General features: G+C 41.5%; 1 protein-coding gene across 7 annotated transcripts in view; it reads right to left on the reverse strand.

Moving 5' to 3' along the window:
- The window catches only part of CCDC191 (coiled-coil domain containing 191), a 90,536-nt gene extending 77,746 nt beyond the window's left edge, over nt 1–12,790 (reverse strand). Inside the window, exons 1-3 of one of the 7 annotated variants that reach the window (XM_047725090.1) lie at nt 12,619–12,789; nt 10,036–10,074; nt 2,448–2,586 (exon numbers count right to left, since the gene is read on the reverse strand). In XM_047725090.1, the coding sequence (XP_047581046.1) occupies nt 2,448–2,586; nt 10,036–10,074; nt 12,619–12,708 (268 nt within the window). In that variant the 5' untranslated portion in view covers nt 12,709–12,789. Of the gene's footprint in view, nt 1–2,447; nt 2,590–10,035; nt 10,075–12,618 lie in introns of those variants that run through there. The other 6 variants (XM_047725082.1, XM_047725106.1, XM_047725128.1 and 3 more) reach the window with 6 other exon arrangements.
- Between the last annotated feature and the right edge of the window lie 166 nt (nt 12,791–12,956).

The raw sequence follows: 12,956 nt of genomic DNA on the forward strand, positions 1-12,956 counted from the left end.
GAATATTTCTTACATTAAATGAGGCCAAAAGGCGGGGTGCCTGGGTGGCTCAGTCCTTAAGCGTCTGCCTTTGGCTCAGGTCATGATCCCAGTATCCTGGGATTGAGCCCTGCATGGGGATCCCTGCTCAGTGAGGAGCCTGCTTCTCCCTCTCCCACTCCCACTCCCTTGCTTGTGTTCCCTCTCTTACTGCCTCTCTGTCAAATAAATAAATCTTAAAAAAAAAAAAAAAAATGAGGCCAAAAGGCATTTTAAATAGATAGGAATACAGGACATATAAAATAGAAAACAATGAATCAAGATAGTAGAAACCATGTAAAAAGTATACTAGCAATGTTATTGGCTTTCAGAGGAAGGTAGAGAAAGGGAACAGATTTTTTTTTTAAAGATTTTATTTATTTATTTGAGAGAGAGAGAGAGAGAGAAAGAGAGGGGAGAAGGTCAGAGGGAGAAGCAGACTCCCCATGGAGCTGGAAGCCCGATGTGGGACTTGATCCTGGAACCCCAAGATCATGACCTGAGCCGAAGGCAGTTGCTTAACCAACTGAGCCACCCAGGCGGCCCAAGGGAACAGATATTTACTGAGTAACCCTGTGTACAATAATTCAGACATTTATATGTATAATAATTTATATGTGAATAAGTCAGATTTACTAAATGCCATTCATTAGTAAATAGGGATTTGCTATGCAGTCCCCCAAAAGAACAAAGAACGGGAACTGCCCTCCCTTGGAGGGTTCAACTGCAGGAACATCTCCTTTTGGATCAGAGGCTCTAAGGCTATATTAAAGCAGAGTTTCTCAAACTATGTTCCTTAGAACATTGGTTCTTATTGAGTATTAATAGATGATTGATGAGAGGAGAAAAAAAGGATATAAGCCTTTGAAAACCATGTCATACATACACTAGTACTTTCCAATGTGTAGCACTAATTCTTCAGGATAGGAATATGGATTTCAGGATAAAAAGAGTTTCAAAGTATAGGAAACTTGGGAATTGGGATAACTAACCATTTTTTAGACAGCATGACTTCTCAGAAACTTTAAGAGGCTAAAGTATATTATGTATTCCCACCAGTGGGTTGGGAGACAGGGTGTGCAAGGTGTAGCCTTGCCAATTTCAGAACCAATCTCCTTTTCCCATCTCCCGTTCTACCAACTGCCCAAGACCAAGGGCCTTTACTGCTCACCCAGACCACTATACCAGCCTCTCACTGAACTCCCTCTTCCCTCCTTTTCTCCCCTATAATTCACTTTTGTATATTTAAAATATTGATCTGCTTAAAACCCTTCAATGATGTCCCATCATACTCAGAATAAAATCTAAATTCTCCTACCAGGCTTATTCTCCTACCATAGGTAACAGGTATTCTGCTCACTCCTGCAAGCTCATCTCCATTGGGAAGTTCCAGCCACACTGGTTTTCCTTCAGTTCCTGAAGCACACCAAGCTTGTCTGTACTTTAACTCTTGACTCTACTCTTCCCTCTGTCTGGAATGCCCTTCCACCATTATGGGTTAGCTGGCTCCTTCTTATTACTCAGGTCCAAACCTGAATGATTTATCACTACCTAATAATTTTAAGTTTCCTTTGTTCTTACAGTAGAATGTGCATCCCATGAAAGCAAGGGCTTTGCCTCTCTTGTTCAAAACCTGTTCCTCCAGTGCCTAAAATAGTACCCGGCACAGGTATAATTATATATATATTTGTATATAATAGATTTTATTATAAACGTAAGTTGTAATTATAAACTTAAGTTGTTATTATATACATACTTATAAATAATTTTATATATATGTATATTTTGAATGAAGACAGGCTATGAATAAATAGAGCCATTTAATAGAATAAATTAATGGAATAAAAAGAGACAATAGTCTAAATGGAAGCTGGCTTCCAGGACATGACCGCTCTGACTTTCCTCCTACCTCTGTGGCCTTTCCTTTCCAGTCTTTGCTGGTTCCCCTGATTTCTTCATCCCTAAATGCTGGGGTTCCCCAGAGTATCAGAAACTAAATACTAAATTACAGAATAGTAAATGTTTTGGGGAGGTAGGAATGTTAGATAAGTTTAGACTCTCTTCATAAAGAATAAAGTGGATTTACAAACTAATGGTCAAATGATCTCCTAAGACTAGATCAAGTGATCATGCTGCCCTCCGTGCTGCAGGAGGGACACCTATAACACCCACCAGGCAGCTGTGTCGTATCAAACTGCCTCTGGATGTGGTTCCATTTTGGGAGACAAAATGGGCCTTAAATATAGCCTTATTTATAATGTTGGAGTTCACTCCAGGATAGATCGGTTTCAGGGAGGTAGGAAGACACAAAACTTAAGAGCAAGAGAAAGAAAAGTCTCCATCCTGTACTCTTGAAATGCATGGGTCATGCTTTAGCAGGCTGTATTCTAAAGAACTGTTAACACTGCAGCAAAAACGTATTTTCTTACCTTCTGCATAGATTTCATCATGATCCTCTATTTGCTCAGATGTTTCCAAATCTATGATTTCGCTCCAAAGCCTTCTGGACAAATTGGAATTTGTAGCAGAAAATGCTTTTGAAACTGCAAATTCGGAGGCTTTCTCCACCTTCTTTCATATCATAGAAAAAAAACCATTAAGATGACAACAACCTTGTTAGGGCTAATGGATTTCTCTCCTACTCAAGAAACTGATTTTCTACCACCAACTAAGATACTTCCACTGTTCCATTTTTTTTTTTAATTTCTTTTCAGCGTAACAGTATTCATTGTTTTTGCACCACACCCAGTGCTCCATGCAATCCATGCCCTCCCAATACCCACCACCTGGTTCCCCCAACCTCCCACCCCCCGCCCCTTCAAAATCCTCAGATTGTTTTTCAGAGTCCATAGTCTCTCACTGTTCCATTTTAAAAGGAATCCTGGAGGCTTAAACATCCCAAATAATTTCATTTTTTAAACATGAAATTGCAATAGTTTCCCAAATTCTAACATGTATTCACAATGTCTATTTTTGAACAAAAGTTATTACTTAAACTTTAGATTACTTTTGTTTAGAGCATTAGTGATTGGATCCTGACACTTGGATATTTTATTTTAAATAAAAAATACAGTATTATTAGCTCCCAATGCTACCAGGATCTGCATATGAATATAAAGCAGAGGCAGAGCAGCTACACTTCCTCAAAATCCTACCCCTGGAATGAACCTCCCATCATACATTAAACAAACTATAGGCTCAATGAAATTGGGATTATAGCCATCCAGAATGGTTTGAATCAACAGTAAAAACATGGCCCAATTAATGGGATTGGTGGAGGTGGGCAAACTGTTGGCACTTTGATTTATCTGCACAATATAAAAGAACTTCTTTTACAATTAAATCCCTGACTTTCTCCCTCCCCGCAAACTTGGTCTCCTCCACATCTGCTGTATTCCCAGGCTTCCAACCTAGGTGACAATGCCATTTTTTCAGTTCTCAGGATGAAAACCTTGGGAGTCCCTGAATCTATTCTCTCCCTCTTACCCCAAAACCAATCTGTCAGAAAATCTGTTGACTCTATTTTCAAAATATATCCAGAGTCTGACCCCTTCTTATCATCTCTACTGCCATCACCTGGTTCAAAGCACCACAATTTCCTGACAGGTTTTCTGTGATCGCCTCCCACCACAGCTCAATTGGTCCCTTTGAAATGAAAGCCGTACATAACTCTGCTCAAAATCCTTTCATGGTTCCCTATTTCACTCAGAATAAAAATCAAAGTCCTTACTTCAAGGTCCTGCACCATGAAGCCCTTTGTAAACTCTCCAACCTTCTCCTCTGCTACATCCCATTGCTCACTTGACTTCAGCCACACCGACCTTGTGCATGCCTTCTCAAATGTGCCAAGCATGGTCACACCTCATGGCCTTTGTTCTTACTTCCCCTCTGCTGCACTGCTATCCCTTGATAGCCATACAACTCTCTTGCCACCTCATGTCTTTACCCAAATGTCACCTTCATAGTAAGGCTTTCTCGAACTACCCTACGTGAAATTGTAACCACCCTCCTCACAGCTCTAGAGAGAGCTTCCCCTTCTCTGTTCTTTCTCTATAGCACTTATGACCTCATAACATATTTTGCTCTATATTATCTCCCCTTAGTAGAATGTGAGCAGGCATGTTTGTCCTCGTCATGTGTGAAACCCCCAGTACCTATAAGACCACTTGGCATATAACAGGTGCCCCATAAATATTTGTTAAAACAATGAATACATGTAAAATTTATTTTTTTTAAAGATTTATTTATTTGAGAGCGAGCGAGCAAGTGAGCAAGCAAGCAAGAGAGCATGTGTGCACAAGCAAGGGGAGAGGCAGAGTGAGGGAGACAAGCAGACTCCCCTCTGAGCGGCGACCCTGACTCCAGCTTCAATCCTGAGATCACAACCTGAGCCGAAGTCAAGAGTTGGACACTCAACCAACTGAACCACTCATGTGCCCCTAAAATTCATTTTAAAAAGCTGTACTTACCCACAGTTTATATTCCTCCCTATTTTGAAAATGATTTTTCCTCCTGCCCTTCTTGGAAAGACTGGCCAGTCAAAACTTGCCAGGGCCTTTACCTTTTAAATTCTCAAGGGTTTCATGTATTAAGTTTGAATTAGAAACAGAGGAGTAAAGTTGAAAAGCTAAAGGTAATTTGAAAAAGATGTAGAAAACAGAACACACAGGAAAAGATATGAATCAGAAGAAAACATGATCTAATCAGGGTTAGAATAAAGAAAGTATCATTCATTCTTTATGAGTCACTCTGGAGAGATCTGTCTCCCACATTATTTCTTGGCCTCTGATGTGCCCAAATTTATGATGGTTGATACGGCATTTATTGGATGGTCATAATATGCTTGGCACATAGTCCTTTCCTTTAAGGTTTTAAAATTCTAAGACAGCAAGATGAATTTCATCTATATCATGTATGTGTATGTTATATACACATATAACATTTTAAAATGTTAGTATAATCTGAATAAATCTAATATAAAATGTTGCCAAATTCAACGCAGAAAGAATGTGACAACACATCTTGGGTAGTTCTTTTTGGGCTTTTGCATATTGTAAAAGCCGTGTCACAGCTAAAAATAAAGAAATGGTTTCTAAAGGTAAATTATTGTGATTTAGTTACTAGTTTGTACTGAGAGTTGACCTCTCCCTCTGCAGTTTTTTGTCCAATAACAATGGTGTAATGTACCTCCCTTCTACTTTTTAACAATTGCTTCGGCCTACATTATAAACCAAGAACCACTAGGGAAAAAAAAGATCAACTTTCAGTTTTTAAACTAACATTCACAAACAAAAAATAAACAACAAAAACAGGATTGTAGATTTTGTTCCTTAGGCTATGAATGAAAGAAAGAACTCTGTATGAGAGATCATCTCACCTGAACTGGAATTGGTATAGATTCTTAACAAAGGAAGTAAAGACAGCTTGGACACAGGGGCAGACTGATTTTGGTAATAAAGAAGGACATGGACTAGTACTTACAAGGAAGGGTTGTTTGCTTGGCTCTCACAAACCAAGTGTTTGGAATATCACTTAAAATGAAAATTTTGGTAAAAAAAAAAAAAAACAACTAGATGATATTGGGGATTAGAAATAGTCTCTGGGGACGCCTGGGTGGTTCAGTGGGTTGAGGCCTCTGCCTTCAGCTCGGGTCATGATCTCAGGGTCCTGGGATCGAGCCCCACATCAGGCTCTCTGCTCGGTGGGGAGCCTGCTTCCCCCTCTCTCTGCCTGCTTCTCTGCCTACTTGTAATCTCTGTCTGTAAAATAAAAAAAATAAAAAATAAAAATAAGAAATAGTCTCTGTATTTCCTTATTTAAAGTATTACATCCTTACCACTTCGCTCAAAATAAATATGTGAGAGACAGAAGAGGTCTATCTTTTTTTTTTTTTTAAGATTTTTTTTTAATTTTTATTTATTTATTTGACAGAGAGATCACAAGTAGGCAGAGAGGCAGGCAGAGAGAGAGGAGGAAGCAGGCTCCCTGCCGAGCAGAGAGCCCGATGCGGGGCTCGATCCCAGGACTCTGAGATCATGACCTGAGCCGAAGGCAGTGGCTTAACCCACTGAGCCACCCAGGCGCCCCAGAAGAGGTCTATCTTAAATTATATTTCAATAACACAAAGTGTCAATTTAACAGCTTACTATTTAAGCAAGTTGATTGAAGGACTGAAGGCTAGCACTGTTCTCACTACCTTAGTGGACATTGAGGGGAAAGCAAAACAAAAAGTGACTATCAAAGAGTTCACCTTTATCTAACTACCACTTACCTACTACCTACTATTTATTGCGTCATGTGCCACGTGTGCAAGACACAACAAAAGAATCGCTCTAAAGGAACACAAAGTGATTAGAAAGAGTTTCTAATCAAATGTTTCTTACTCAGTAACTGTGTTACATGTAAATATACAACTTATAAAGAAACTATCTTAAGTTACTCCCATGATCTTATAAATACTCAGTAAGAGCTCCTTACATCCCATGACACACATCAATCCCAATGTCCACTCGACAGCAGGCACAGCAACTATAATGCACTCTTTCATTTCCTCAAGGCTGGGAGGTACAAGCACAACTTTCTCAACATACCCTCAAGTGCAAACTGCATGTTTATAAATAATAGTTTGGGGAGTAACATATTTTTCAGAGTGTCCAAGTTTTTAAAAAATCACTCTGTATACAGGCAAATGCTGAATGCAGTCTCTGTTGTGTATGAATGTCAATACAATTCCCAGGGAAAAAGTATTAGAAGATGGGATTACGTGGTTGAGGTGGGTCAGGGGAAGTTGTTCACTGAGAGGGGCACCTCAAGCTGAATTTTAAGGGAAAGATCTAGAATGGCCTTCCAGAGAGGAATGGTATCCCAGTCTTGGAGGATCAGTGTGAGTCAAACTAAACGGAAGACAGAAGGGGAAGGAGACTGGCCTGACAAAAGTCACACAGAGTATCAGCAAAGGTGTTGTTGCAGGTTGATTTATATTACAGCTAGATTGACAGAGGGCCTTAAATGCCCATCTGGAACTTAAAGTTTCATCGGGTGGCATACAGAATCCCTGAGAGTTAAGAATAGAGAATCAATGAAAATGTTTAAAAAGCTTAATTATCAAAGTAACAGAATGCACAGGAGTAAAGAGACGAGTCAGTCAATCAAATCAGGATGAGGATAAATTGTAAGTTATAGTGAATTGTTGCATTTTCGGTGAGCTGCCCCAGAACGCAGAGTTCTACTCAAGGTCTGCCTGATTCTAAGTGACTTCAGCGTCCCTCCGGGAGACTTACCAACATTTCAGCCTCAAAGTTTGCTTGACTCCTGTATTCCAATGGCCTTTCCCACAATCGTACTTCCACAACCCACTGACGTGGTCCTGAACCACATCACGTAGAATCTTCCATTGTTCAACCCCAAAGCTGATAACCCCTCCCCAACATCAGCCTCCTGTCTATCTACCTCTTTTGCTCCCCCTCCTCTGCTACATTGGTGTTGCACCTAACCACAACCTTCATCAAATTAGGCCTCCTCGGGGCATCTGGGTGGCTCAGTGGGTTAAAGCCTCTGCCTTCGGCTCGGGTCATGATCCCAGCGTCTTGGGATCGAGCCCCGCATCGGGCTCTCTGCTCAGCGGGGAGCCTGCTTTCCTTCCTCTCTCTCTGCCTGCCTCTCTGCCTACTTGTGATTTCTGTCAAAAAAAAAAAAAAAAAAAATTAGGCCTCCTCCTCCTTTAAAGGGTCCCCTCCTTCCTACTCTGCCTGGATATTCAGCTACTCTCTTACGTAAGCCTCAGATCTCTTGCATCTTTGCTTCTGCAGTGAAAACTCTCAAGCCTGGATCAATCTGCTCTACCAATTTTTGGTACCACGTAAGATTTTGGTTACCTGATTCAGCCAAGTCCCCAGGGCTGCCCCAGTGATCTCTTCTGTTTGAAGAAAGCCCTTTCTCGACCTTCACCATGCTCCATACCCTTTCCATATTCTCTTCCTTCTTCCATGGAACAAGGTCTAAGCTGACTTTGAGAGGGTGGTGCACTCAAGGGGATTTGGAAGTCTTAGGTCCAGAAGTCCTAACTGTTTAGGATACCCCCAGAGCTGGGTTACATTAGGGAACAAAATCATTAAAGAAGACAGGAGTGAATAGAAAAGTAGTAAGAGAAGCAAGAGAAAACAGCGTCATAAAAAGATAATGAAGGAGAAGATTTCTATAATTAAAAAAAGTGACAACTGTATCAAAGGAACCTTACAAAGTTTGAGGATGAAGAAGAGAACAGTGGATTTGATCAGGAAGTCATTTATGACAACTGTTTCTGCGGAGTGGTGAGAAACAGAAACAGGAGGAGGAAAATTACTGCAGACACCAGAGGATAATGAAAATGCAAGGGAAGGAGTCTAGACTATACATTCAAAGACACTGGATAAGAAAATGATGTACCATAATCAGAATGGACTGCAGGGTCAAGTAAGGACTTACTTTTTTTTTTTTTTTTTTGAGATGAGAGATTTGAGGGCATAATGGAGACAGAGCTACCACAGAAATTTTAGAGGAATGCTAAAAATCTAACTGGTCAAGCTGTCTGACAACTGCATAAAGTCAGAGCAGAATTTTATCCTTCTCTTTCACTTAAATCTTCCCTTCTGGAGGGGAGAGTAACTAAATGTGCAACTGAGCCCTGCAGGGGCTTGGCACTGGGACACTCAGCACAGACATGGAAACTAGGCTTTGTAGGAGGCTGGGGGTGGGCTTCCCAGAGGCTGGCCTCCATAATGGCAAATCTGTTTTACTGGTCTTCTAAGTCAGACCTTCTGCAGGAACCAGGAAGCCTTCTCTGCACCGTCTATATTAGTGTCCCCCACCACATGCTTCTATTACATCCTTAATTCTCCCAAGAGTTTTAAGTAAGTTGTTAACTCCACTGGACTATAAACTCTGGGAAGGCAGGGATTATACCTGCCCCATCTTCAGTGTTCAACAGAATGGCCTAGTACTTAGAAGGACTTAATAAATACTGGCTGGATAAATAAATAGTTAACAGGGATTACATGTGGCTTAGGTTCCATCTGGAACTTATAATGCCTGTCAATTTAGATAAGTAATAGCTCTTCAAAATACGACCAGGCAGAATGGTATTTTCCCAGGAAAATGCTGCATGATTTTGAAACATATGCTGCACAAACGAATTGAGTATGGCAAGATGCCAAACTGACACTCAGAGGCATGCACCTGAAGTAGTTTAATAGTACTTTCAACTTAAATGGTACTTGGACTCAAAAACACCTATCTCAGGCCTGGAAAAGAGCTCAGAAAGTTAACCTAACTCAATCCCCCCCCTCACAGAACGCTCAAACATACTCTTCATTAGTCCTAACATTAAGTGGCCGTTTAGAATCCACTTGAATACTTCCATTGATAGAAAATACATCTCTTTATGAGAATGCCCACTCCAATTTTGGCTCCCTCCAGTTATGAGAAAACTCTTACGATGCATGCACGGCTTTCCTAATGCATTGGTCCCATAGATCAATGTAACTACAGTACAGTCTTTCCAATATCCGAACAAGGCCACCACATCCTCTCTTACAGCTTCTTCTCCCCTGCTTCTTTAGTCCTCTTCATAGGATCCTCACAACATTTGAAAAAGCATGTCTAGGGGCACCTGGATGGCTCAACTGGTTAAGTGTCTGCCTTTGGCTCAGATTATGATCACAGAGTCCCAAAATCAAGATCAAGCCCCACAGCTCTCCCTCCCTCCACCCCTCCCCCTGCTTGTGAATGCTCTCTCTCAAATAAATAAATAAAATCTTAAAAAAAAAAGAGCATGTTTATACTAAATTTCTTTCATTCATATTTTCAGGAGAAGCAACAGAATGAAAAAGAAATACGAAGGAATCTAAAACTAAAGCAACACATGAGTCCCATGAGAATAAAAATAGCAAAACATGCACAAAATGGAGATCTATCAGTACTCCTTCCCATCAGATTATGTCTGACTCTTAACTCTCTATCTTAAATGTGCAATATCCTTACCTTAATCCAGTGTTCCACATTGTCAGGGTCAAAGGCAGGCTGTAGATAACATATAGAGAATATTAATACACAGCAATAACTTTATCAATTTTGCCATTTTAATCTATCCTTCTGACTAAAGCATATGGAAATGTGTCCTTCTTCTTTCCCCAAGCCATTTCATCAGCAAGTTCAGCAAGAACACAGAATGATGGTCAGAAGAAGAAACGTGAAACCTTCTCTGGGAGCTCTTCTGTTTTTATCTCCTGCCTAAGCCCACTTGGAGATTCTAATTTAATTGGTCTGGAATAGGGCCCAGGTATTTTTTTTTTTTTTAAGCTCTCCAGGGGGACACTGGGGTGACTCAGTTGGTTAAAGTGGTGGACTCTTGATTTTGCCTTGGGTCATGATCTCAGGGTCCTGGGATCGAGTCCTGTGTCAGTCTCTGTGCTCAGCACACGTCTGCTTGTCTCTCTCCCTCTGCTCCTCCTCTCGTACTCTCTAATAAAGAAATAATATCTTTAATTAAAAAAAAAATAAAGCTCTCCAAGAGACAAAATAGAGGAATGCTAGATATATTCCTTATAAAAAACTAAATAAGCACTGATTAATGAGCCAGATTATTCAAAAGTCATGGAAGCAAATCTGCTTGGAGAAAGGTATGCCCCCTTCCTCAGGTCCCTCTTTTCAAGAATAACCTGTAGCAAGGGGCTTTCCTATCTTACCTACAGCAGGACTGTTGTTTGGTCCAATATAACCGGGGGTGGGGGTGGCGGTGGGAGGATGTGGTGGGAGATAATCAATCTTCTGTCTTATAAAGCAGAAAATGAAGTAAAGATCATTTTTACCCAGGTCAGTCAGATATTAATCTAAAATTAGAAATCAGACCAGTAGGACACCTCCTTTCTTCACTCTCTGTAACTCTCAGAAGCTCGTAGAATTCCCTATAATAGTCACTTAGCAAACAGAGGTATTTGCTTTGCTAATAATTCAGGGGGTATTTAAATAAAGAAGGGAATATCTAAACTAGCATACTGTCACATGGAGGAAGGTAAGGTGTAATACTCTCTTTCACTTACATAACACTTCACCTTCAAAGTACCTTAAGATAACTAATTAATGCAGCTGTAGTGCTGAATAATTTTGTCTCTGCAACAAAGAAAGAGCTGATCCTATTAAAACACAACTGAACTCCAAGAAGCTCTTGTGCTTTTTCCTTTTTATCCTCTAGGCAGTAACAATGAGTACTAGCAGCAAAATCTTTCCTTTTGGAGTCTTTTTTTTTTTTTTTTAAGAATTTATTTATTTATGTGACAGAGAGAGCACAAGCAGGCAGAGGCAGGCAGAGAGAGGAGGAAGCAGGCTCCCTGCTGAGCAGAGAGCCCGATGTGGGGCTCGATCCCAGGACTCTGAGATCATGACCTGAGCCGAAGGCAGTGGCTTAACCCACTGAGCCACCCAGGCGCCCCTCCTTTTGGAGTCTTAAGAAACTGTCCCAAATTTTACCTTTCATCATCAAGTCTATACCCATGACCTATTTGGGATCCAATCTCTTGTGGAACTAGCACATTACAATAGGAGCAGACTCTGTTTCCAACTCTCTCTAGTGTTCCTATCTAACCCTCTGGTATCTGGGGCAAGATATTCACCAAGTGGAATATGTCCAGGGCATTATTTAGCAGATATATTTAGAACACACTGCAAGCACGATTGTCTAGAGCCCTAAGAATGCCACATCTCTACAGATTTTTTTTTTTTTTTTTTTTTTTTAAGAAAGTGTAACTTCAGGGTGAAAACAGCTGGTGAAACTGCTCTGGAGCTGGAAGCTGAGAAGCCACTCCATTTTGGTACTCTCACTTACATTTCAAGCATTTATTTTTGTGGCTGTTAAAAAGGTAGTCTGGAAAGCGCACACCGTGTGACTATGACTTTGCACATGGCATTTATGTATGTTTCAAGTTTAAAATAGGGTTACCAGTTTTCCATGTCTTTGGATGCTAAGGCATCAAAGGAGGTAACAGATATAAAAAGGAAATGTTGGTTGAATTAAAAAAGAATTCAACTGAATCAAGTACTGGTATGTCTAATATCCACTTGCATTCCTGAGTTCGTTTTGATACTTTATGAAAAATTAGAAGGGAGGAATATGAGGCAGAGGACTTAACATGAAGATCTGCCCTCTCCAATAACGATCCAGAATTTGGAAAGAAGAGAAGGAAGGAAGGAAAGAGAGGAAAGGGAGGGAGGAAGGATGGAAGGAAGAAATGTGCAGGAACGTCCCTAAAATTGCTGAGGTGGGAATGCGTGGCGAGGGAGTTCAAGAATTCTCTTCACCACGATGGGCACTAGCCGACCTCTCCTGTTTAAGAAGATGTTAATACTTCTTTCACGATGCTGCCCACCAAAGTAGCAAGGTATCCAGACCCCCAAGTTCATAGGCCCCCTTCGCCAGGGCAATGCTGTATCCAGGGCGGTCAAGGCAAGGGGGAGCCGGGTAAGGATGCCCCTGGGGGAAGAGGGAGGTAGTGCAGCCCAGCCGGCAGGCCTCGGGGCCGGTCCCCGCCCCCCCCTCCTCCCCCAGAGCTCCCGTTTGGAATGGATCACCTTGGGACTCGGCTTCCTTGTAAACTGTTTCCAGCGATTCGGCCCCGTCCTCTTCCTTGAGGAGGACCTTTCCTGGGGGGCCAGCAGCATTTTCCAGGTTCAGGCCTGACCACCGCAAAGCTGGAACGACCGCTCACTTGCCGGGCTCCTTCCGGGTCGTCCTGGGAGTTGTAGTTCTTCCGGCCGCAAGGAAGGCAGAAATGAGGTGCTGCCGAACCACTACTCCCAGGAGGCTGTGCGCAGGCGGAACGGGTTTGCTCAGTAACCTATGGTAACGGTAGCGGCCCCGCGGCAGCGCAGTCACTAGAGCTCACTTTGATATCACCTTTGCCTTTTCC

The sequence above is a fragment of the Lutra lutra genome, chromosome 1 (genome assembly GCF_902655055.1).
Source record: "Lutra lutra chromosome 1, mLutLut1.2, whole genome shotgun sequence".
Taxonomy (NCBI): domain Eukaryota; kingdom Metazoa; phylum Chordata; class Mammalia; order Carnivora; family Mustelidae; genus Lutra; species Lutra lutra.